The sequence below is a fragment of the Thamnophis elegans genome, chromosome 8, assembly GCF_009769535.1.
Source record: "Thamnophis elegans isolate rThaEle1 chromosome 8, rThaEle1.pri, whole genome shotgun sequence".
NCBI classification, from domain to species: Eukaryota; Metazoa; Chordata; class Lepidosauria; order Squamata; family Colubridae; genus Thamnophis; species Thamnophis elegans.
Genome location: NC_045548.1, coordinates 55,482,066 through 55,508,116, shown reverse-complemented (window position 1 = coordinate 55,508,116; position 26,051 = coordinate 55,482,066). Strand labels below are relative to the sequence as shown.

At 36.6% G+C, this 26,051-nt stretch overlaps 1 protein-coding gene across 1 annotated transcript in view; it reads left to right on the top strand.

Annotated features, from left to right (window-relative positions):
* Positions 1-3,156: 3,156 nt before the first annotated feature.
* The window catches only part of STK3 (serine/threonine kinase 3), a 112,240-nt gene continuing 89,345 nt past the window's right edge, over positions 3,157-26,051 (top strand). Inside the window, exons 1-6 of the mRNA XM_032223242.1 lie at positions 3,157-3,668; positions 9,524-9,604; positions 13,686-13,814; positions 16,883-16,997; positions 19,041-19,205; positions 20,407-20,574. Coding sequence (XP_032079133.1) covers positions 3,646-3,668; positions 9,524-9,604; positions 13,686-13,814; positions 16,883-16,997; positions 19,041-19,205; positions 20,407-20,574 — 681 coding nt within the window. The 5' untranslated portion in view covers positions 3,157-3,645. The remainder of the gene's footprint in view (positions 3,669-9,523; positions 9,605-13,685; positions 13,815-16,882; positions 16,998-19,040; positions 19,206-20,406; positions 20,575-26,051) is intronic.

Sequence of the window (26,051 nt, the reverse complement as noted above, 5' to 3'; positions counted from 1 at the left end):
AGACATATTTCTGGAAGGCAAAACCACAAAATTCTGCCTTATTTATTTCAGTCATGTCATGTACTCAAACTGACAGGAAAAAGGAGTTACGCTTGGAAGGGTCAGCAATAAAAGGAAACAAGGATACAAAAAAATGGTGGCTAGGCACCATCAAAGCCAACACCAGCCAGAGCATAAAACAACTGCAAGAAGCCCTATAAGATCATAAAATATGGAGCGACGTGATTCAAAAAAGGAAGAAAATTGGACCTGATTAAATGGATAGCAACATCAACCACAAGAATATTTTATCTAGCCTGCTAGAGGGTTCCAGATATTCCCCCCATCATGGAATAAAGTAGTTATGGTTTAATATCAGACGATCGCGTGGGATTGTAGAAACATTTTTGTAAACAGAATAAACAAAGCTCTGTTTGCTTACTTTAGTTGCTTATTTTATTGTGCTTATAAGCTATTCCAATCATAAACAATTCTGTGCTGGATATAGACATCCAAGCGAATGTTGTCCATTTGCTATTCGTGCTAAGGATAAAGATACCGATCTCCTTGACATGTGAAAATCTGATGAAAAATTGACCATTCCAGCCCTGCTCCTCCCTAGATTTATAAAGGGCTTGATTTCATGACAGGGCAACAATGCCTGGGAATCTGCTACAAGGTGGCTGAATGAAAAATAATCTGCATTCTGAGTTAGCAGAAGCGACACCTCAGGGACAGGTTGGACAAGGCTCCTTTCCCAAGCTGCTTAAGGCAAAATCACAAAATGTTGCCTTACTTATCTCAGTCAAGTCAGGCGCTCAAACTCACTAGAAAAGGCAGTTATGCTCTAAGTGGCTGGCGGTAAAAGGAAATGAGGCCGCCCGAAGCCCCTGTGGCTGGATACCATTCAAAGCCGAGCATATGTAACTGAAAGAAGCCATACAAGATCAAACAATGTGGAGAGATTTTAATGTCAGAAAGGGCTGTGCACATGATAAGAAACTCAGAAGTGATCAAGGTCAAAATCTCAGACAAAGTCCTAGATTGGTGTCCATAGGGATTACCAAACAACCCTAGTCTTTTCAACATGTGGAAAGCCAGGCCAGCCATGCTTCGCTACATTATCAAACTACACCACTGCAACAGAAAGACTTTAGTTGTGCACGTTATGGATAAGAATATTAGTGGAAGGCAGCATGTTTCTCCATAGCATATTAGAAAGCTCTTTATCTATCCACCACACTCGATTTAGATATTCCCCATTTTTCTTTCTAGTGGGAATTGTTTATATTTGCACCTTCACTATCTCATTTCATAGGGTTTCCCATCGCTTCTAGCAGTGGTGGGATCCAATTTTTTTTACTACTGTTTCTGTGGGTGTGGTTTGGTGGGCGTCGCATGGCTTGATGGGCGTGGGAGGGGAAAGATACTGTAGAATCTCCATTCCCTCCCCACTCTAGGGGAAGGATACTATAAAATCCCCATTTTCTCCCGATCAGCTGGGACTTGGGAGGCAGAGAATCGATGGGGGCAGGCCGGGCCAATCAGAGATGGTATTTACAGGTTCTCCGAACTACTCAAATTCCCGCTACCGGTTCTCCAGAACTGGTCAGAACCTGCTGAATACTACCTCTGCCTTCTAGACACACTTTTCCTTCAGGATTTCAAAATCTACTATACAAACCTGACTGTTCTCTATTTTTCCTCATTTTGACATGGTGAATTCAAGGATAACATGAGCACTTTTTCTGAAGATTCCATTTACCTTTATTCAACCAATTTCTTCCTGTTGTAAAAAGTGGGCGTAGGACTATGGATTCCATGGTTCCTTCTTCCACCTTCTGTGAAATCAAATCAGTGAGGAGGACATTAAATCTCCAACTCTTTGGTGAATTAGATTTGCAACATATGTCAAGGTAGTTAATTATCCCATTCTTATGAAACTTCCATGTTGCTCAAGTATTCTGACTGACGCAAGCAAAGAATTTTGATAATTCTAATTAGAATAGAATGTGCCATTTGGCAGATTAATAAGAGTAATTCATTTCTGTGTCATCAGCTGCTTTTAAAGGGAAATATCTGCACAACTGGCTGTCCTATAGTTTTGTTCTGTGGCCTTCCTAAGAATGACCAGAGAGTGTGCACAGTCCTACCAACATTACATCTGCTTAACACTTGTTGCTGTAAAAGCTGTCCTTTGCAGTTCCTCTCTACCACTGAATGCTTTAGATTGCCTGTTATAGTACCTGCAGACATTCTAAAAACATTTACTTGCACATACAGGAAATTCTTCCTTTTGGGAGAGTACATATTTTGCTGCTGTCTATCCAAACCTCAGTGAGAGTGAGTGAGGATGAGAAGAGCCAAATATGGGATAAAACAGGGGTAAGGTGTGGTTGGGGGAAACAATGTTCCCGAAACTAGGACATAGATGAAAAGATTAGTTCTGCAGTTTTTGCTTAAAAGTTGCAAATCTGCAAGGATCTGGTACATGACAGCTTATATTGTTGAAATATATTGTTCATACAGGTTTTCTTCAACACACAGGATCAAGTCAAAAGGACTTGTGATTATGACATTGGTTTTAAATAACACTCTAGAGCAGTGTTTTTCTCAACTGTGGCAACTTTAAGCTGACTGAGAAATTCTGGGAGTTGAAACTCACACATATTAAATTTGCCAAGATTGAGAAACATAGATCTAGGTTAAAACACTTAAAACCATGTTGCTTGTATCTTTCAATTTATATTGTTTATGTTTGTTTCCTAGTACAATTTGATAGCTTATTAGTAACCTTGACTATCGCTAAGTGTTGTATTTTTTTTTAATTCTTGATGAATGTATTTTATTTTCCTTATGAGAGCATATGCACCAAATACAAATTCCTTGTGTGTCCAATCACACTTGGACAATAAAGAATTCTATTCTATTCTAATCTAAATGCGGTTGATTATTTTGAGTTCAGTGGGTTGTGTGAATGAATCTAGAGATCTGGATGAATTCGGGGAAGCATGGTTCAGTAAGCCAAGGGTTACTGTGTTGTGCAAACACGCCACTTACTCAGAAGTAATAAATGCTACGCTGCAAAGGATTCAATTGCTCATAGTGACAACTAAACGCCCTAAACCTGCGCAGAGTAATAAAAACTACACCACCCAAGATGCATCCTTCTGCAAAAGCCACTCATCGGCGCGGCGCATGACGGGGCAAAGACCTTTCTCCTCCGCGTTCCTCTGCCCATGACGTCACGCCAAACTCCCTTGCCGGCCGCTATAGCATCTGCACCAACGCAATTTCGCTCGGCCCGAAGCAACTTTCTTTTCCGTCTTCTCCGGAGTTCTGGCTGGCACTTGGAAAGACCAATGCGCGTTTTGGATCCGCGCGTTTTCCGCCAATTGGAGGGCTGGGGGGGCGGTGTTTCTGGAGTGGCCCACCCAGCGCTCAGCTGAGCATTGGAGTCCGGCAACGGCCCCCTGGGAGAGGAGGCGTGCTTGGTTTTTTTTAAAGAGCCAGTAGCGGAAGAAAGTTGCGGGCAGAGTTTCCTTGAGGAGGGGGGGGCGCTTCTTCGGGCTCCCTGATTGGTCCTTGTCCGGCCCCTTCAGGGTTGGCAAGCAGAGCGCCGCGCCTTGGTTGGGGCCGACCGTCTGGGGAGCCTCTGGCCGCAGAATGGAGCAGGCAGCGCCTAAAAGGTAACGGTCAGGGCCTCCCTCGTTCCCGGGAGACTCGCTGCGGTGGCAGCGAGGTTTACTTTGGGCGAAAGGAAGGAGGCCGGTGTAGGCCGCGTACCCCGCAGTTCGCCGCTCCCGGAAGCCTTCGACTCCCCGTCACCGGGCAGGCCTCCCAGCTTGAGGTGCCCCTCGCCTTGGCTTCACCCCTCTGCGCTTGTCGGGCGTGAGGGGCCTATTTCTGGATGGCACCGGAAGGAGGCTTTCTCGCAGCTTTTCTCAGCGGGATGCCTCCGACGGGCTGGCTAGAGGAGATGGGAGATGTAGTCCTGTAGATTGGAGGGAATTCTGGGCTGGCTAGAGGAGATGGGAGTTCTAGTACCATAGGTTGGAGGGTATTCTGGGCTGGCTAGAAGATATGGGAGATGTAGTCCTGTAGGTTGGGGGAATTCTGGGCTGGCTAGAGGAGATGGGAGTTGTAGTCCTGTAGGTTGGAGGGAATTCTGGGCTGGCTAGAGGAGATGGGAGTTGTAGTCCCATAGGTTGGAGGGCATCTCTCCTGGGATAAGGCTGTTTTACGTGTAAAGAAGCCCTCAATGCACAACACCTGGAGAGAAATGGGCTTTTCTTGTTCCCATCCATGTTTTTAAATACATAGGTAACATAATTCCCGCCTACAAACAGTCACCTGGACTGTGAGACTCACCTGCCTGCTTTCCTAGAGAAATACTGTAACCTACTCACTTAGCATTCCTTAATCATTCACTTCTTGGTATAGTAGTATGATTATATTGATTAGGTGCCATCAAGTCATTTTGACTCCTTGTAACCACATAGGTAGCTTTCCCCATGATAATCTATACATAACCCTAGTGGCTCTTATGTCTCCCAATGATGTGCTCTCATTGCCTTGTAACTGAATCCATCCACCTTTGTTGCTGGTTGTCCTCTTTTTTTTTTCATCTTTCCCAGCCGTAGATCTTTCCTGAGAGGTGGGTTTTTGCATAATATGTCCCAAATAAGGTAATTTGATCTTGGCCCTTTGTATGCCAGTAGAATTATATGGAAGCTTCAACATACTTTTAATGTGTCCTTGGTGTGTACTGTGTGATGCTTAAGCCCATGCAGAAATAAAGACCTCCCATCTAGCCCTAAGTATAGTTCGGGTAGTAATGGGGCAAGAAATTAATCTCTCATGAAAATATATATTCATACCGCCCACCTAAGACCTCCCTGGTGATGCCTCCCTGGGGCAGAGAATATGTCCCCAATGCTTCTCTGGTAAATGACCACCAGAGAGGCATTTGACTCTGTCGTCATGAAATGTATGAAAATGGAAACTTGGGAAATCTTTGCGTGTTGGTATTACCACAATGGGTTTTGAAAATATGTGCTTGAAATGGGCAATGGCAGAAGACTGTGGCTTATTTTTAAACTGTGTTTTTGTTCACATTAAATTGTTACAATACATTTGCATTAGCTCTGGATGAGAAGTTGCTCAGTCTTGAAATATTGAACTTTTGAATAATGGGAACATATTTTTAGAAGCAGTATTCTACTTATACATAAACATTGCATTTACAAAATATTTTCAGAAAAAAACAAAAGTAGTTTAAATCATCTTTATTGTAATATCAATGTAATATAGTCATCTTGAAAGGAGTAAGTCAGTGATTGGAGGCACATGTACAGTAGGGGAATTCAAAACTAATCCAGGTAGAACCTGGGGGGTAAGTCATTAAAGATTAAGGTTTTTTAAATCATAAATAACAAATAATGTCTGTAAACATATAAACAATCTTCTTGAAATGGTAAGCTATTTATTTCTATCATAGCGGCACGTTGGCTCTTTGATAGAATGACTGGTGGCATTTAAGAAAATTATTTATATATTGAGTTTCCATATTGTTATGCAACTACCCTAAAAGGGAAGTTGATGTTAGTGGGTGTGCTTAATGTTTTTCTTTCTGTTCTGCTTAGGTTACTGAGTATAAGCTGGCCATGATTAAGCACCTACAGCTGTTTTTTTCTGTCATTTTAGATCTAGATTAAATTCCAATTTCCTCACCTCCAGAAACTGTCATCCTGTTTATTTTTCCATTTGTAAATTATGTGAGCCCTGACTATAGTTACTGGAACTTTCCTTTGGAATTTTTCTGATGCAGTCTGTCTTTTACAGTACCACCTATTTCACTTAAAACTGCTTGAAAACATTATGGGGCAAAATTCACTACTCTGGATAGCCAACATGTTGTTCTTTCTCTTTTTTCTTTACCTAGATGCTTTTTCTGTTCCTGGTAAGAATTAAGGGCTTCTACCTTCAGTTGAGCCTTGTAATTGAGCCGCAGCTTAGTTGGCCAGAAATTCTATGCAGGTGGATGAATGAGCTTCAATACCAAGGACCTGCTAGAAAGAAACTAAGACCATTTCATTTGTGTTCAACAAATGAATCCATTATGCTATAATATAATTATTTTTTCCTGCGGTGGTAGCTTTCAGTAATTTGATAGAATCTCTGTGGGTTCTTTCTTTAGTTTATCTTTTCCTTTCAACTGTACTGGTATTCTTCTGAATGGAAGTTGTAGGATACCTAGTGTTAGTTTTATGGTATGGGTGACTATATCAAGTATTTGTTGCTATTCGAGAAAAGATGAGCTAACGAACAAAATATGAGAATTTTTGACCGTAAAATTATATGCTGTTTTAGTACATTCAATTATACCCTTGTGCACACATACTGTACACTAAATATAGGAATAGCATTGTTAAACCTAAACCAAAGTAGCACATAAAGTTTATTATTAACATGAATCCTCATAACCATATAGGGTATCTGACTTCATATAAATATTCTCAAGAAAAAAAGGGAAGTTTACATGCAAAGGTATTTGTAGTTTCTTTTTTTAAAGCTGTTTTATCGGAGTAAATTTGAACATTATCTTGGTTACAAATTGGAAAAAGTATAAAGGCTTATAAAATATAAGCACTGATTAAGAACCAGCAGTCTTTGAAAGGTTGGAGATATAATTAAGTAGTGATGAACTTTTGGGATGAATGGCTGTGATATAGTTTTAGTTTGTCTTGATATTCTGCTAGCAATTGTGTGACATTTTCAGGGACAGAGGGAGCTGCTTTGTGATGTACCTCTGGGCAGTTCACAGCAGCTGATCTGGGCTGATGAGCTCTTGGTTAGGACTTATCAAGTGATATCTGATTGATCCATGTCACAGGCATCCAAAGAAGTTGGTTCCTGATTGATTCCTCATCTTTAATGTATAGTGATTACTCCAGAGAAGTAACAAGTCAGACTTTCGTCTTATATATCGTAATAGCAAGACAAATCCAGATCATGTTGATAAATTTAAATATATCTGTCCAACTCACATACAGCTCTAAAATCCCAATAAGTATTATTTCAAACTATGGAGCTTGCAATAATAACTGGAATTTTTTAAATTTACATTTCTAACTTCAAAAATGTGAATAATATTGTTCAATATTTTTTCTGTGCTGAGAAAAAATTACTTGAAAATTCCCTGAAAATTTCCACATATATATTTTCTCCTCCCCATTATGTAATGTGTCTTGGGTATCTGCACAGGAGGAGTAGAAAAGTAAATTGTTTCTTTAATTTGCAATATAGATGATTTCAAACATTACAATAAAGGACAGCTATGTATGTCTATTCAAAAATGAATTCCATTAAGTTATGTAGGATGTATTCTTAGTCAGTATGATTTTTGCAAAGGTTTTTGCTAATGGAGCAAGGAACTCAAAACAATTACTGCTTTATAGGCTGGGTGACTGAGTCAGTTGCTTTCATTCAGTTCTAGGAAGAAGGCTACGGTAAGCCATTTCTGAAAATGCTATCACGAAAACTTCAAAGAGTTGTCTGTGCATGCATGCACGTATGCACATAAAATAAAACAAAACAAATAGAACATATGATAATTTGAGTTTCCTTTTCCCCTATCTGGTCAATTACTATAGCATCTGCACTACAGAAAATTTTAACAGATCTGGAATTTAAGATAGAATTCATTTATTGGACTTCTTGCAAACTGAATACAAAGTTAAATTGGAGAGACATTAGAATAGTGTATTTTAAGTGGTGATTCAGAGGCACAGTATTTCTTCTAGTTCATGGATTTTATAACAAACAAACACAAATGCTATTTTGTATAATTCTTGAAGTTTATCACTTTGGTCATAGTTTATCCCTTTTATGTTTTGTGGCGAATATTCTTATCAGTCCTGGGCTATACTGCCGTGGTTAGTTAGTTTACTTTATTGTCATTGCACTTAGTTCAAAAAAAAGGGTGTCCAGGGTGAGATGGGTTGTTTAAGAATGTTTTTAACTTTCTTAAGGCAGCAGGAACTATAAAGCTCTTCCAAAGAGGGGAGAGGGCAACCAATGATCCTTTGGCCAGTGATGTTAACCCTCTGGAGTGCTGTCCTATCTGCAACTGTGTAAATTGGCAAACCATACACAGTAAATTAAAATAATCTCTATGGTGCAGCGGTAAAAGATCACCAGTAGTTTTTCATTCAGTTGTTGTTTCGTGAGAAGTCTCAGGTAGTATAATCTTTGCTGGGATCTTTTGACCAGTGCTGCAATGTGAACACCCAGGTCAGTTCCTCTTTTATGATAATACCCGGAATTTAAAACTGGCCGCTTGCTTTACTTGGTCTCCATTGATAAGTAAGGGCTGGATGTCTGATCTATTCCTTCTATAGTCCACTATAAGCTCCTTGGTCTTATTTGTGTTAAGGACCAAGTTATTGTCTCCTCACCATGAAAGCAACCGGTCCACCTCATCTCGATAGGCAGACTCATCCCCATCACCGTTGTATCATCTGCAAATTTAATAATAGTATTACTGGCGTGAGTGGGAATGCAGTCGTGCACCTAAAGAGTATAGAGTAAGGGACTCAACACACAACCCTGTGGTGTACTTGTGTTAAGAATAAGCACTGAAAAGAAATGATTACCTAATCTGACCCTCTGAAAGCGGTCGGACAGGAAATCCATAATCCAAAAGCAGATTGAATGGCATTTATTTTGTCTTGTTTATGTAAGATCAAACAGCTTTTCAAAGCTCTCTGTGAGAGAGATGTACAATTTCTAATGAACGACAAATAAATACAAATTTTAATTGTTATGAATGATGATGATGTATTATAGTGGACTAATTTCTGTGTTTGAATTTGTAGCATATGTATGGAAAAGGACACCATTTAATTTTAGTTTAGTTTATATTGTGCTCTAATCCACTTGGGATTCTGAGCATCTTGCATTATGATAGATGTTGATAAATAATATCAATGAGAAAGCAAAAAAGCCAAAGCAATAATATGTTATGGGACAAGCAACAACTTTCCTATCTATAACAGACATGTACCCCTCATCCCTTTCCTGAGGCTGCCTGGAATAGCCAGGTTTGATGGCTTTCAAAAAAAAAACCCTGAATAAAGTGGCAGTCAGTTGAACAAATCTTTGTACAGATTTTCTCCTCCCCAAGCTATGATTTGCTTGATTCTATCTTTCCCTCTTTGTGTGCTTAGTTGTCCATTAAACTTGCTTTCAAGTGGGAAATTGATTACTTCTGAATGGGATGCCCTTCTGTTTAAGAATTGTAATTTTGACATTAACATATTAAAATCTTAATTTATGTTTTGAGAATAATTACTTATAGATAAATGCAATATTAGAAGTTACCTTAGTCTTTTTTTTTAGAAGGTATGTGGTACACATTGAAACTCTGTACCTTTCTATTTATTCTTAACAAAATAGAAGTGTATATCTAGTAATTACAGATAAAAGTAAATTGCAAATTACTAATTGTAGACTATTTCAAATGTTTTTATATTTTTATTAGCAAGCTTAAAAAGCTCAGTGAAGACAGCTTGACTAAACAGCCTGAAGAAGTATTTGATGTCTTGGAGAAGCTTGGTGAAGGGTATGTACAATTTTATATAAGTAGAGATGTATGGATGGCTATGGAAATGTAATATATGTAACATGCAAACATAGTGGGAGGTAGTGAGCTTGATTGTGAGTTGAACAATCTTGCATATTTGGACTGGTGCCTACATCCAGCTAGCCTAATGAGATTGTGTGCAGGTGGATCTTGCTTAACTATGATAATTGGAACCGGAAATGTTCATCATTAAAGCGATGTGGTTGTAAGTCAAAACATGTGATTGGGAGTATTTGTTGGCAGTTCTGATAGTCCCAATTGCCATCATTAAGCAAGGATCTTACATGACTGCAACTTGAACTTCTTGCCGGCTCCTCTCTTGACTATGCTTGTCAGAAGTCAGCAGAGAAGGTTGTAAATTGTAGTCATATGACTTGGAGTGCTGCAGTGTTTGCACATAGAAGGACTGGTCTTAAGTACCATTTGTTCAGTTCTGTTATAGGTTTGAATGGTCACTGAATGAGTGGTGGTTAAATGAGGACCAGCTTTATTATAAAGTAAAGCTTACAAATTGCTCAGTATAACAAGCTCAGTGGTTCATTCTTAATATATAAAAATAATGGCAAAGTGTGATTTTGATTAAAGGAGAAGGTAAGAAAATGTTGTGTAGTTTCAAATTAGGTATACCTCAGAGGCTCCAATTATGTCTGCCAGTTAAGCTGAATGTGTCACATATATATCCTCAGTTAAATTAATATTTTTCACAGATCCAGTTATAATTGTGGGAAGCCTACTATGCTGCTGTATTCCCTTGTTCATTGGATAAGAGCTCCAGAAGCATATAACTTCAAGGACTGCTTCTTCTCTCCCCATTTCAATATTCAATAGAAGAGAAAGATGGATGAAGACAGAGAGAGTAGGATCCATACCACCAGTTAAATCTATTACAACACCAATCCCAATTGAGCCTTGCAGGGGACTTGTAAGCTTTCTTTGCAATGACCAGGAAGGCATTTACAACGATTTCCAGAATATAAGTAATTATGCATTTATTGTAGTCAGTCTTTCCATGGGGTTAGCTGTGCCACATGAGAATTGGTTCTTTCAGAGAGAGAGTTCCTGGCATTACCAATTTAAAATAGTTTGTCCAGTAGCCTTATTTTTCTTTGCAATACATTCTTTCCCCTTGGAAAGTATGTATCCTACTTTCCCCATACTTTGAGAACTGTCTTAGATAAATGTTAATTCTGAGTAACACTTTTTAATTTAAAAAATGAAGAAAATGATTAAGAAAAATCCTTAACATTAAAGTGAATTCTGGTATTATGTAATTGAAAATTTGTTTACATGATGATATTTTTTCCTTTCCTGTGAAGCCTTCTCCCACTTAAAACCTGCTTTAGAGAAGGGAGGAATTTAGAGCAGGCGTGACAGTAAATGAAGCTGTAGAATGAGAGGGTACATGTCATTCTTATCAGCTCAAATTAGTTGGTTTTTTTCTATATTAATTAAGTTCCCAAATGAATGAAATACACTTGAACTTCTTTTTCCAGTTAAACTGATATTAAGGTTTTTAAAGGGCTTTTTTGGAGCCTTTGGGAAATGTTTACTAATGAATAAAATATTCTGTATCTGTATATTCTTTCTGATATGATGTAATATATTGAAATATTGATTTAGTATATCCCTGTTTAATGGATGTCAGGAAACCAAATGCCATCTGAATATCCCCTTGAAATAATGTATAATTCTGTAGCACCTAAGGTAGTCCAGATGAGCAATTGCATCTACTGTACATTACCTTTACCATATTCAGGATGATTTAACATATGTAAATAGTGTACATTGGACTAAGTGAGTGATAAATATTAAAAAAATATGTTGAGATTTGTTCATATAGTGAAAAATCACATTACAGACTAAATATATAGAGAAGAGAAAGGGAAAGGCCAAACATCATGGTTGGAAGAAATTGATGAGGTCCTCCAAAAGAGAAGAGGTGGGAAGTTTAAAGAATAAAAGAAATGAAATAATATATGGACAAAAAGAGAAATGAGTTGCAAGATTAGAAAGATATAAGACTGGTATAGGAAATTGTATTGATTCAAACTAGATTTAGCCGTACATCATCCTCTTTTTATGCCCTTATTTTTTTAAGTTAAAAATTATTTATTTCTTTTTGTGTTTAATGTATTACCCTAAAGGAATGGCATGATGGCCAGATAGTTACAAAATGCATATATTGGTGGAAAGTATGTAAAAAGCCTAAATGAAAGCTAAAAGTTAAGAAAAAATGTGTGCATTCTTCTAATGCTCTTGATTTTGCATATTAATTGTGTGATTGCTTATGTGCCATCAAGTCAGTGTGAACTCTTTGCAACCATATGCAAGTAGTCCTCAACTTACAACCATTCATTTAGGAATTGTTTACATTTACAACGGTGCTGAAAAAAGTGACTTACAGTAGTTTTCCCCACTTATGATCCCGGCATCAGCCCTATGGTCATGTGATCAAAATTTGGCTGCGTGGCAATTGGCATGTATTTATGATGGTTACCTTTTCCCAGGGTCATGTGATCACCATTTGTAACCACCTCAGCTAGCTTCTGACAAGTCAAAGGGGGGGGGGGGGGCGGGAAGCCCGATGCAAGAGTAGAAAGACAACCAAATTAGGGGTGTCAAACTCGTGAGCCGTATGCCTCATGTTCTCCCCCCACCAGTTTAGTGAAGGGGAAAAGAATCCCAATATGTCACATGACACTGCTGTGATGCTGCAAGTTTGACACCCCTGAACTAAATCATTCGCTTAACTATTGTAGTGATTTGCTTAACAGCTGTGGCAAGAAGGGTGGTAAAATGGGGCAAAGCTCACTTAATAGCTGCCTTGCTTAGCGATGGAAATTCTGGGTTCAATTATCAGTCAAGGACTAAAAAGATAGACCTTTTGGAGGATGAATTGTGTATATCGGTGGTCCCCAACCTTTTTATCGCCGCGGACCAGTCAGCCTTTGATAATTTTACCGTGGCCCGCTGAGCGCGCGCAGGAGTGGGGGGGCATTGTTCGCGACGACACATTGATTGTTTATATATCAGATTGTTTTGATTAAACAACTTTTATTTTATTGTATTTAAACATGCCTTACAAAATAAAATACAATTACATAAATATAAAGTGCAAGGCTACGCTACTAGCGCTGTCTACGCTAGCCCTACGTAGCTGCGCAGGCGCTCTTAGGTTTTTTTCAGGAATCGGCCAGCGCTGAAGCGCTGAAAAGGAATGAGAAGGGCGGCGCTGGACACAGGGGGGCGGTGGGCCGCTGGTGACGTCAGAGTGCCACCAGCGGTCCAGTAACACCCCTTGTGCCAGTTAGCCCTAATTTGCATACAGAAAGAAACTATGGCCCCCGGCCACTGCAGCGATCATGGGCCCCGGCCGCTGCAGCGATCATGGCCCCCGGCCGCTGCAGCGATCATGGCCCCCGGCCGCTGCACGGCCCGGTGCCAGGTACTCCACGGCCCGGCACCGGTCCGCGGACCGGGGGTTGGGGATCACTGGTGTATATGCATGCTAACAGTGGGTTCGTTCTCCAAATGTTCAGTGCATTTCTGTTTAAAATGTCGGTGCCCCTGCTTAAGAGGGAGGCACTATCATTTTTTCAGAAAACAGTAATTTTAATATGGTTGCTGGGAATGCATTGGGATATCCGAGTTCATCCTCTTTGCAATTCTGAAAAGGTTAATACCTAAGCTTTATAGGGTGCTGGTTTCTTCCTGCCATTAGACTGCTCACTGGTTACTTGAAGAGGAAAGACATTGTTTTCCATCGTTTTGCTGAACAGGAACTGACAGGAAAAATAAACAGGCAGCTAATGCAAAATGAAAGTAATTAAGAAATAAAGTATATGTACAATTATGTAACAACATACAATGGTTAAGTAACGAAAAGCCACATTGAACTGTGATGCAAGCTTGTTTATTCTTCCTCTTATACTACATAACTCTGGAGTTAATGTTGTGTAAAAGCAATAAACATTTTTATTGCAGAAACTTTTGCAATCAGTGGCTTGAGTGGGCATGGTGATTTTATTATTAATAGCATAAATTAATATTTCCCTTTCAGGTCTTATGGCAGTGTTTTTAAAGCAATTCATAAGGAATCGGGACAAGTCGTAGCAATTAAACAAGTCCCCGTTGAATCAGATCTACAGGAAATAATTAAAGAAATTTCCATAATGCAACAATGTGACAGGTATGGATCAATTTATAATGTAAATTCTGCCATTAAAAAAAATTAGATAGTGATGTATTAAAAATGCAAGCAGAATCTGAAGGCCACTTGACTTTTTAAAATAAGGTGATAAAAATTTAGATGCTTTATTTGCTTTTCTATTTTCCTGCTTGCTGGTTATAAATGAATGGATAAAATGAATTTATGAAGGTAAGAGTGTGAAAACACAACTGTTGCAATATTTCTTGGTTTTATGAAAAGTTGTAAATGTTTAATTCTGGCAAATGCTGTGCATATGATAAAGAATTATGGAATTCAAAGGGTCAATTTAGGTCTTTGAGACCAATTCTCTGTTCAGTGCAAGAGTACAGAATTAAAATATTTGTGCCAGATACAGTAGCTGCCTGAAAAACTAGTTAAGGAAAACTATTAGATTCCTAGGTAATTGGTTCTATTTGTATCCATCTTAAAATGTGCAATTTTTTACTGATCATTCTTAAAATCAAGTTAAAAAATAAGTGAAGATCCCTGCAGATTTTACTCCACTATTCAATGCGGTGCTCACCTCTGTTTTAAGGCCAAAGAGCCAGCACTTTCTGAATACATTTCCATTGTTATTTGGCCAGCATGACATCACAGAATGCTGTTATTTTCCTACCAAAGTGGTACATTTGTGTGCTTTCAAACTGCTAACTTGGAAAGAGCTGGGGCACTTTGCTTCTCAAACCTGGACTCCTGGCTTTCCAGCCAACAAGCCCAACATCTTAATTGCATTGACTCCTTAAAATCAGGAGGAAGATAAATATTGAAATGAAATAACCAGTAGAAGAAATGTGTGTGCATAAATAAAAAGCTGTTTTCTAATGAGATATACTATTATGTAAGATGAGATAGGACTGTCTATGAACTGACTTAATCAGAAGATAGGTGTATGCATGCTTGGCAATGATTTGGAAGAATTTTTAGGGCTTCATGTGAGCACAGTATTTGCCTCTTCTATTTACATAGTTTTTCTGATCGTCATCTGTACCTGAAAACAAAGTGGCTATTTTAAGAGTCAGATTAATTTTAATGATTCCTTAAAGCATCTGCAGCTTTTTACAGGTCACATAATAGCTTGAAAAATAATTGCCTGATTTAATGGGTAAAAGATATTGTGCTCACTTTTTTTTAACCATTTTTAAATAAGCACAACTGTCCCATTTAGTATGTTCCATATACAATGGCTCTCAATTTAATGTTATTTATGTTCAATCTGTTTATATCAGATTGAAAACCTTGAAAATTTTACTGTATTTTTGGTAAATGTGATTGTTTCAAAGAAATGCTTATTTTTTATTTATTAATTGAGACAAACTCTGAGGATAATAAATCAAAGAGAAAAAAAGCCAAGATATTACCATGCAGAAGTTTCTTACACCATAGCAGAGTTATTTGTGTAAGAGTAACATTGGAGCTTTATAAATGGTTCTTCAGATAGATTGCAAAGGTAGACAATATAGTACAAAGGATTAAGTGGGGTTTCTTTACATGCCAAAGTTGACAGTGATTTATAGGTGATGAACAAAGATAAGGGTGTGCCCTTAGTAAAATATTGGTGAATCGCTCCCTTGTAAAATATTTGCAGGGAGAAAAAACTCTTTTTCTTTTGAGGTTTGTTTTATATCAGTAAAGATCTTTATGGACAAATTACAAATGCTCAAAAACACACAGTAGTTAAAATAAGACTAACATAACCTGACTTTCAAATTTGGAAGAAAACTACTTGACTCTAAATTTTCAAATATCATATACTTCGGCAGTTCTTTAATCACTCTCTTTATTGCAGGTTGTTAAGGTTGTCAGAATTTGTTATGGTGATGGTCCCAAAGTATGGTATCTTAGGAATAACACAGTTGTAAGGTAGAAGGTTTAAAGTCTACTATATATCTCTGATAAGAATGTTAGGGTACTTTTATTTAAAGTTAGGTATTTTATTTAGAGTTAGATCAGATGGCTGTTGATGATCATTTATCGGTGTTGAGAAGTCATCATGGTATTAGTATGAGATAGTAATAGGTGTACATAACTTGATAGTAAAATTTAAAAAAAGGTTCCCTCTAACTTGAAAGCTCCTAGGTTCAAGAGATTGGAAGCTTTAAATTCTGCCATTATCCAGTATTTATTGTCTGATAGCTTTATGGATGAGTGATGGACTCACTTCTGTTGAGTTGGATTACGGTCTATCTAGACAGAAACGGTTAACACTGACCATTTGGTATTCTGCAGAGCTTCAGGCATGGTTTGTTTTTGCCCCCCCCCCCCCCCCCAACTCTACTTGGAGATTGAAATAATGATCTTAGGGCCCTCTGCATATAAAACAGGTGTTCTCACTCAAGATAACTTGGTAGTTCAATAAATACCTTAGGGAGCATTTTGAACAGTCAGTTAATTGTGAATTGTGGACAGACATGCGCCTGAAACTCCCTTGCTGATTGGAAATTGGAAACCACAAAGGGTGTTGTGCATAAGGTTTCCTTGGTGTCAGTGTGATGTTTGGGGCAGTTGATCAACAGTTGTGCTAGAAGCTATAGGCAGAAGCATTCAGTCAGTAGACTCAATATATTGCCTGGTTTGCAAACCTCATGCAAAATTCTGAATTACTTTCTGACTTTTTTGGGGGGTAAAAACTCAAAAGCTTGTAAAATCATTTGCGTCATCTTAATGGGGAAATTGGATCTCTCTTTGCTAAACAAATATACAGATTTTTGGATAGTGGTAGTCATATTTTATCTTCCAGAAAAAAACCCACCTATTTTTCAAATTGCACTTACTTGCATATATGGATACTTTTCAGTTGAGAATATTTCCCTTACTCTTGTCTTATACAAATATTTGAAAAGACGTGCTCTTATACAAATTGGTGAGTAATATGTGTTAAGGGCTTTATCATTCTCAGGTGCTCAGTAAGTTTGTTTTGTTCTCTGAAGATTAATACATCTTACAACATTTAAAAATGGGGCAACTGCTCAGAGAAAAAATATTGAACTGCTTCCTAATATATTTAAAGATTAACTTCAATATGTTGACAGCCATGTTTTTATGTTTAGTCCTTTTGTTGTCAAGTACTATGGCAGCTATTTTAAGAACACTGACCTCTGGATTGTTATGGAGTACTGTGGAGCTGGTTCTGTCTCTGACATAATTAGATTACGAAATAAAACGGTAAGTTATATTTTATAAAAGATTATATCTGAAATTTTTGCTCTAGGAATTTGTTTATATAGGTCCCTTGAAGTATTAACATATAGTTCCTTTAAATTCTTCAAGAAATGTTGATGTCCTGTAAAGAGCATTTGAAAGAAGGGGATGATGTTAATTTTGCCAGTACTTTGTCAAATTTTGACAAGAATATTTCAAAAAGGGATTTAGATTTTCTCATGCCATTTTAAATTCATTGGCTCACAAATAAGATTAGACTCAGATTTTGAATGTACAAATTGGATAATTTAACTGAAAATTGGATAACTGAAATGAGACTATATTCCTTCAATATATCTTAACTCACATTCATTAACATTAACATTAAAAACTGTTTGATTTTCCCTTAAAAAACACCCTGTTAAAAATATCTCTGCTTTTAAAAAATATTCTACTGGTATTTGTTCTAACTGGTATCTCTATCATTGCTCTATTTAAGTCACTTCAGTATTATTTTTATTATCTTAAATTATTTTTACCTTCCTGAATTTAGTTTTGAGTACTTTATTTATTGCCACATCAAATTGTTCTTCAAATTTGGTATGTATTTTGAAGGGACAAACACAAAACACTTAAACCACTTAAAGCATGAATCTTGAAATCAGAGATGGCTGGTTTAGAAACAACTTCTGTGAAAAATGATTTATTTCTATTGTAGTGACACAAGGATTTTGGATGGTATTGGCAAATTATATTTATGCAATGTTATTTCATTTCATTTGATATAATCTTAATTGAGTTCAGTACAAAAATAAAAAAGCATACATATACCACAAACTTAAACATATATTTATCAACATGTACAAGGTAACAAGTATTAATATAGACAGGGACATTTTCGCATGAGATTGGTACAAATAGATGGATATCAATAAGTATAACATGGCCATGAACACATAAAATGAGTACCGTATTTTTCAGAGTATAAGATGCACTGAAGTATAAGACGCGCCAAAATTTTGAAGAGGCAAATAAAAAAAAGTTTTTGCACTCTGCAGACCTCCCAAAATGGCCCATTTTTTTTTAAAAAAGGGCATGAATATCCTTTTGGAGGTTTATAGAGTGCACCTGGGGGCTGGGGGCAAAATTAAGCAAAAATGACCCATTTTTTTGCTTATTTCTGCCTTCCCCAGCCCCCTGGAGCACTCTGAAAGCCTCCTAAAGGCTATGCAAGGCCATTTTGGTGAAGGGGGCAGGGTTTTGGGAGGCAAAAAATGCTGTATTCAGATTTCACACCCAGATTTTCAGCCTCTTTTTTTTGGGAAAAAGGTGCGTCTTATACTCTGAAAAATACGGTACATATCAATTGGGACAGTAGGACAGGGACGGTAGGCATGCTGGTGCGCTTAGGCACACCCTCTTGGGGACCTCTTAGAAAATTTGGGCTTTAGTAAAGCCCAAATGAAATTTAAAGCAGAAATAGAATAAACATTTAGAAAGAATAAACATGTATGAATAAACATTATTTTAGAAAATTTTGAGTTAGCTTCATCTTAAGAAAAATAATTGGATAACTGCGTATCTATGAAATGGGGCTCTAATTGTGATATATCATATTGAAATTTATGTTTCCTTTTTTGGTGTAACTCTATATCCCAAAGTTATAGTATCTGAAGAGTTTTCACCCTAAACTTACTAAATTTCATTTCGAATATATAGAAAATTGAGTTCAATTCAAAATCCTGACATAAATTCTTACAATCTCTTAGGCATTTCTTCTTAGGTAATTGTTTAGGTTTTAATCTGTAGTGTTTGTTGTTAATACTTCTTTCTCCTTCCTGAACTTGTTGACTGATTCACAATTTTATGTAGTCTTAAAGAATCTAGATGGCATGAATGGATCCTTGATAAAGCCTTACTTACTACAATTAACAAATATTTTGTACGCTATTTGTATGCCACATGAGTAATTTTGTGTTGTAGTTTGATTCACTGTGTTTATATAAATGTGCAATCACTTTGAATGTGAGTATACCAAAGAGCAATCTTGGTACTTTTTTTTAACAGCTTACAGAAGATGAAATTGCAACCATTCTTAAATCTACCCTTAAAGGACTTGAATATTTGCACTTCATGAGAAAAATACATAGAGATATAAAGGCTGGGAACATTCTCTTGAATACTGAAGGGCATGCCAAGTTAGCTGATTTTGGAGTGGCTGGACAGTTAACTGTAAGTGTAAAAAATAAAATATATTTTATATGTTAGTGCACTCAACAAATAAATATTGTATTTGCTATTTTTCAGTAATAAGATATCAGAGGCTTTTGAAAGATAACATGTCTTTAAGTAGTGAGGTCGTGTAAGTGTTTTTCCAATTAAAATCAGTTTGACAGCAATTTTATGGGATTATTTACAGTTCATATGTGGTGTATATTGGTAGAGGCAGCTTTGTCCAATGAGCTCTTGAATTGCAGCATTAAGCAGGATAATTCTAAAGAAGGTTTAAGTTCATTGTTTCTTAAGTCTTTTTCTGTAATGTAGAACAATTTGAAGATTAAAGTTCTCGGTTAGGTACAGTTGCAGCATTAGTTGTTTAGGGGCATTTTCAATGTTCGTCCAAACAGTGATTTCCTGTATAAATTTTGAATTAAGTTCAACTTACTATATATATTTTATAATGCTCTGAAAGATAATGTTAGAGAAGCTGTGGTGGCGCAGTGGTTAGAATGCAGTACTGCAGGCTAATTCTGCCCAAAGCCAAAAGTTTGATCCTGACCAACTCAAGGTTGACTCAGCTTTCCATCCTTCAGAGATCAGTAAAAAAAGGATCCAGATTGTTGAGGGCAATTGTAAACTGCTCAGAGAATGCTGTAAAACATTATGGAGTGGTATGTACCATGTTTTCCCCAAAATAAGGCAGGGCCTTATTTTTTTTTGACCCCCCAAAATAAGCACTTGGCCTTATTTTTGGGGAGGTCTTATTATTTTTGAGATGCAGGAGGTGGCAAGCGTGGTCACCTCATGGCTGCTGCTGTTGCAATATTTTCAGGAAGGGCTTATTTTCAGGGAAGGGCTTATTTTACCACAAGTGCTCAAAAGCCCGATTGGGCTTATTATCTGGGGGGGGGGGGTTCATATTTTTGGAGAAACAGAGTAAATCTAAATGCTAGTGCTATTGTTAATGATCATAATGTAAACAGTTTAGTGCAGGATTCTATTGAACAAATTGATTTTAACTTTGAGTGATAAACTAGTAAAGAAAAACCTTTGACTGATGGTTGTTACTGTTAAGTGTAAGTTCAGAGGTTTGGGGATGCTTCATGATTACAGAGGCTGGTGTGATTGTCTTTTCATGCATGTGAGCATGTTGAGTTATCGTCAGTCCAAAAATGCTGCACACTTTGTGTTAAGTTAAATAATTGTATTACAGGATACAATGGCTAAACGCAACACCGTCATAGGTACTCCATTTTGGATGGCTCCAGAAGTAATACAAGAAATTGGTTATAACTGTGTGGCAGACATCTGGTCCCTTGGTATTACTTCAATAGAAATGGCTGAAGGAAAGCCACCATATGCTGATATTCATCCAATGAGGGTAAGAAACAGAAATTGTGAGTTTTTGTATAATAGCTTTGTAAGCTGTTTTCATTGAAAAGTAGAAGCAGTACTTGGCTAAACTGCATTTTTATGAAATTGTTACAGTGACAGAGGGTGTTAAAGTATTTTATGCTATGCTTATGCTTATGATATAAGGAAAGTTTTCAAACAGGGTTTAGGAAAAATAATTGCTGCTTTAAATTGTGTAATACATTTTAAGTGTGCAACTATTTTTTTAAAATGCCATTTTTATTGTTATGATTCCTTTTTGACATTTGCTTATGTGTTAGCTAATTTTGGCATTTAGGAGTTGTCACTTTGATACAAGTACAGCTAGCATTCATAAGGGACAGTAATTGTACCCATTCAGCACAGTTTTTAAATATCATAGCTGATAAATAATTGTGTTTTTTTAAGGTTAGGGATAGAGGTGATAGTGACAAGTTCTTTTTTCTTGAGCTAATAGGCAATATTATTTGATTCATAATTAGAAAGGAGACTAATTGTCCGTAGTCTCAGATATTAAATTGCAACTACTTTCTCAAGCCAGAGCATATCCTTTAGATGTCATTATGTTTCACTCAAGGATGTTGAAACTGTGGATAACAGAGCATAATGAGAAAGAGAGAGAAGAACTTTATATATTTTTAAATTCTAAACTCAAGACTTCAAATTTTTCAGTCGGGTTATTATTTCCTCCAAAATCATTTGTGTAAGTCTCATCATATTTTTAAAGGTACTTCCTGAGGGAGCATGGCTTCCTTTCTAGTATAAGGAGGAAAACCCTTCAGAATTAAACACCTATCATTGGGAAAAAAGCTTTAAATCTATACTTGGGCTGTTAAATATATTATTTTTAACATTTAGTTTCTGTTCTTGTGTCCTACTAGTAAGAAAAATGCTTGATTGCAATAGTAGGAAAAGACTGTATTGTATGAATCTAGCAGCTGTGCTTTGTAAATCATAGTTTATTGCTCAGTGCAATGTCTAAACTAGTGGACCAATATGAACCAACAATTCATAATAAGACATGTTAGAAACAGAGACATTCACAATAATGCTAGATATTGTCTATAATGGTTAAACAATACTTCCATTTAATATTTTATATAGTATAACAATTGCAATTGTAGTTGCTTCTATATTCATCTTTTTACTGTTTGTAAGCTACGCAGAGGAATGCTCAGTGGCTAAGACGCTGAGCTTATCAATCAGAAAGCTCGGCTGTTCGGCGTTTTGAATCCTTAGTGCTGCGTAACAGCACTAAGCTCCCGTTTCTTGTCTCAGTTTTTGCCAAACTAGCAGTTCAAAAGCATGTAAAAAATGCAAGTAGAAAAATAGGGACCACCTTTGATGGGAAGGTAACAGCGTTCTGTGTGCCTTTGGTGTTTAGTCATGCTGGCCACCTGACCACAGAGATGTCTTCAGACAGTTGGGAACGACTAGCACATATATGCGAGGGGAACCTTTATCTTTACCTTAAGCTACACAGAGTCGCCTTTTTTGTGGGAGGGGTGGCTTATAAATTAAATAAATAAAATATTTTCTTGAGAATATCTGGAATAATTTTAACATAATTGCTTATAATTTTAACATAATTGCTTATAATTTTAACATAATTGCTTATAATTTTAACATAATTGCTTATAATTTTAACATAATTGCTTATAATTTTAACATAATTGCTTATAATTTTAACATAATTGCTTATAAAAGGCACTAAATGAAAAGAATTATATTAAAAGTATTTCTTTACAGGACATCAACATTTCTTGAATAATTTAAAGGAACTATATGTTAATACTTTAAGGGACCTATATAAACAAATTCCCAGAGCAAAAATTTCAGATATAATCTTTTATAAAATATAACTTACCATTTTATTAAATAGCTACTTTTAACTAAAGGGTCAATTTTTCAAACTGACAGATTGTGAAGCTTTTTAATCCTTGTAATCAAATGTATTAAAGGACAAAACCTTTTTTTAAAAAAAAAACAATTCTGTTTTACACGGAACACATGTTCTTGTTAATAATTTGTGTTCTGGTCTTTAAGGGCTTGTATGCAGTTAATATTCTTTTGTATATTTGATATCCCATAGTTCTTCTTAATTTTTATTAGAGAGTTGTTACAGTGGTTAAGAAGAAATACACAGATTTCAGTTGTGATAGTTTTCCCAGTGTTATATGATCCAACTTCATAAGATTCCTGGACATATGTAGATGCTTTTCTATTTTGTTTTAGTTAAGACATTCAATTGATACAGGCAAGCATGAAAGCTTGGGCAAACTTTCATTGCTTTTTCTGGATCTTGCTTAGATTCTGTGGTATTTATGTAAAACACTGTTTTGTTACTTGGGAATGCATGCTGAAGTTATTCTGTATGCTATTTTGCTGTAGGCTGGTTGGCGCTGCCACAAAGGTAATGCTTTGTCAGTAGGCCATTTCCTTGTCAATTGCATTTACAGTCTAATAGAGATATTACATGACTTTTTAAACAAGTGTTTTGGCAGGGGCGGAAATAGCAGATTCCATGCAAACAAGCATAGCTTCCTCTTTCTAACCACACACTAGCTACTCAAGGAGTTGTGCTAAAATTTGTGCAAAGGTAAGGAAAGGATTTTGGATTGAAAGACACTATTAAAAGAACTGTAGGGCTATGGGTATGGGAATATATATCAGTTCTTTATATAAAATGAACATATTCTGATGGCTGGAAAGGAGGTGGCAATCAGAGTGCTGTAAACTGGTTGTAAAACTTCATATTTCTGCAAATGTTTGCTTTGTAAAAGATTTTAAAGATTAATTTATATTTATATTCTATTTTTCCTTCTATAGCTCAAAGTAGGCATACATAGTAAGCTATCCCTTTTATTTTTCTCTTTGTGGTGAGAATTATATGTTATTAGTATGTAAAGTGGTGATTGATCCAAAGTCACCTTGTGAACTACTGTGGCTGAGGGTAGCCCACAAACCTGGGCCCTCTTCATGCTACTCCAAAATCTTAACCATTGCACTCTGCTAGTTTGTTGGAGATTATGGTGCCATATTCTAAATTAAAACAAACTTCAGGGCTCAGGCAGATGTAATGATAGCTGCTTAAATATGGATTATGTTTAACATATTTAAACTGAGACTGGACTGGGTATTTTTGTCTTGAACAACATTTGCATGAATAATGAAAGCTGAAATTCTTTCCACTTGCACTTTCTTTTCCCCAAGCAATTTTCTGCTCGAACTATGTTGCTTACCTTTGCATTGATATTGGGAGAAAAGTGTTTGAAGAGAAATGTTATGGAGGTCTAAATTCAGTCAGGGAATCACCTATTTGACCATTTTTCTGACTGTAAGGCAGAAAATATTACGGTTATCTGATATTAAGGTTAATGACTGCATACATTTAACATTTCAGTGGTCCTGTTAATAGACAAATTTGAAAGTAAAAACGCATTCTACTTCAAAATGCTCTTAAGCATATGTATATGTGCATGTGTATTTATGTGTGCATATACACACAAAAACATTCCATTCATACAGTTCCCACATGGATAATCCTGGAAAACCCAAAATGGCAAAGTTTACTTTGATGAATGAATTTCATATATGCATTGTGTCTGGATATAAAACATTCATACATGTTCTATACCAAGAATTAAGGGATATAGAATCCGTATCAACCTTGCAAGTATTTAGCATAGCAAAAAATAGAGGGGAAGCCTCTGAAGCCCTGTTGGAACCTAACTCTGGGATAACTTTTAATGTTCCTTCCTTTATCCTTTAAATTACACCCACATAAGCTTTCCAAAAAGGCTTCAATCCTGGTGGTGCTCCAAGAAAAGATTGCCAGCCTTTTGTATAAGTAAGCTAGCATTGCAAATTTGCCCCCTCCCCTAATTTATGCTTTTTTTGTCTTGAGAGAGGCTTGTAATGCAATATCTTGAAAATATATCCAGCATTTGTCTTTTATTGTGTTCTGTGCTGAAATTGTTGGTAATGGACATGTGGACATCATATGTTCCACAGAATACCGTAGGAAGCCAATTTGAAATGTTTCCATTTGCCTGAAGTCCAATCATGATATTTATTTTTCCATGGCACTTACCCAGATTATCCATACCTCCTGCTTAGCTTGTGTCACTGCCACCATGGACTAATCTGCTTGTGATCACTAGTTTCTTTCCAGTGTATCTTACAAGCAGCTGCCTTTCTCAAGAGTTCTTGATGTTGTTTATATTGCCTTATAGCTTTATCCTAAATTGGGGCTTTCCATTGGAAACTGGTATCCTAATAAAAAGTGCAGGGAAAACAATGTTATCTTTGAACACTTTTGGCTGTAGTCTTCTAACATCCCCCTCCTTTTTATGATTGGAGTAATATTCGGCAACTGGATATTCTTCCAAATTCCCAAGATAATGCTGAGTAATATATAACATGATTGGTAATTAAAACATAAGAAAGTATATTCTTACCTTTGTTCTACAAAGACCACTGCACCTGAAATTGTAGTTTCCTATAAAGCTGCCACTGCAGATTGTTTACTCACATTATAACTCCTCCATTGATCCACCCCTGATTCCTCTAGGGAGGTTAATTGCTTTTGAAGAGGCTACTGCAAAGCATGCTTGGAGTTAATGTTTATGGAAAAAGAGACATATATTCCACTTTTCAATCAATTCAAAACAATAGATCATGATCAACAGTATACATTGAAATTTTTATTGATCACCTTGTGAGGTCTAAATCACAAAATTCAATAAACATGGCAATGTTTAACTTTGAGGATGCATTTATTATTTTAAAAATATGTTACACTTATTCTGATTAGAACTGAGTAATAATCTTAGAAAAATTTAAAAGTACAGTAGAACTTTAAAATGATTTATTAGTAATTGGGACCACCATTTAACTTCATGCTTTGCTGCACTATGCGTTCCTTTAGTGCTTGCATCCAAAATGAAAATATTATAGCATATCTTTTTGCACAGATCTGTACAAACTGCATTTAACTTCCATAGTGTACTTTCATCTAGAATCCTTTCCTAGATTTAGATAGGAAGAATTTTTTTAAAAAAGAAGCATCCTTCACAGATGCTTTTGGAGCATGGGAACCTGACTCCAGTCAAATACACTGGAGAAACACTAAGTTTGGCAAATACCATACTTTGTTCTAATGAAAGAATAAAGACACTCCTGTCTTTTCATATGATGTTATAGAGAATGTTGAGTGGTGAGAAAGGAATCCCCCCCCCCTTTCCTAAAGTTGTTGGTGTTTGAAACTGATTTTGCCCAGAGCACAATCGTTTTCCAGATTGGCTGGGGCTTTGTCTTTCTTCCTCTTTCCTGTTTTAAATGGGAAAATGCATGCCAGTCTGAAAAGAAATATAATTGACTAGGCAGGAATTTTTCATTGAGTTTACAAACCTGAGCCTTGGCCAGGTTTCTGCAATTCTGGGAAACAGCCTTAATTGTGGGACT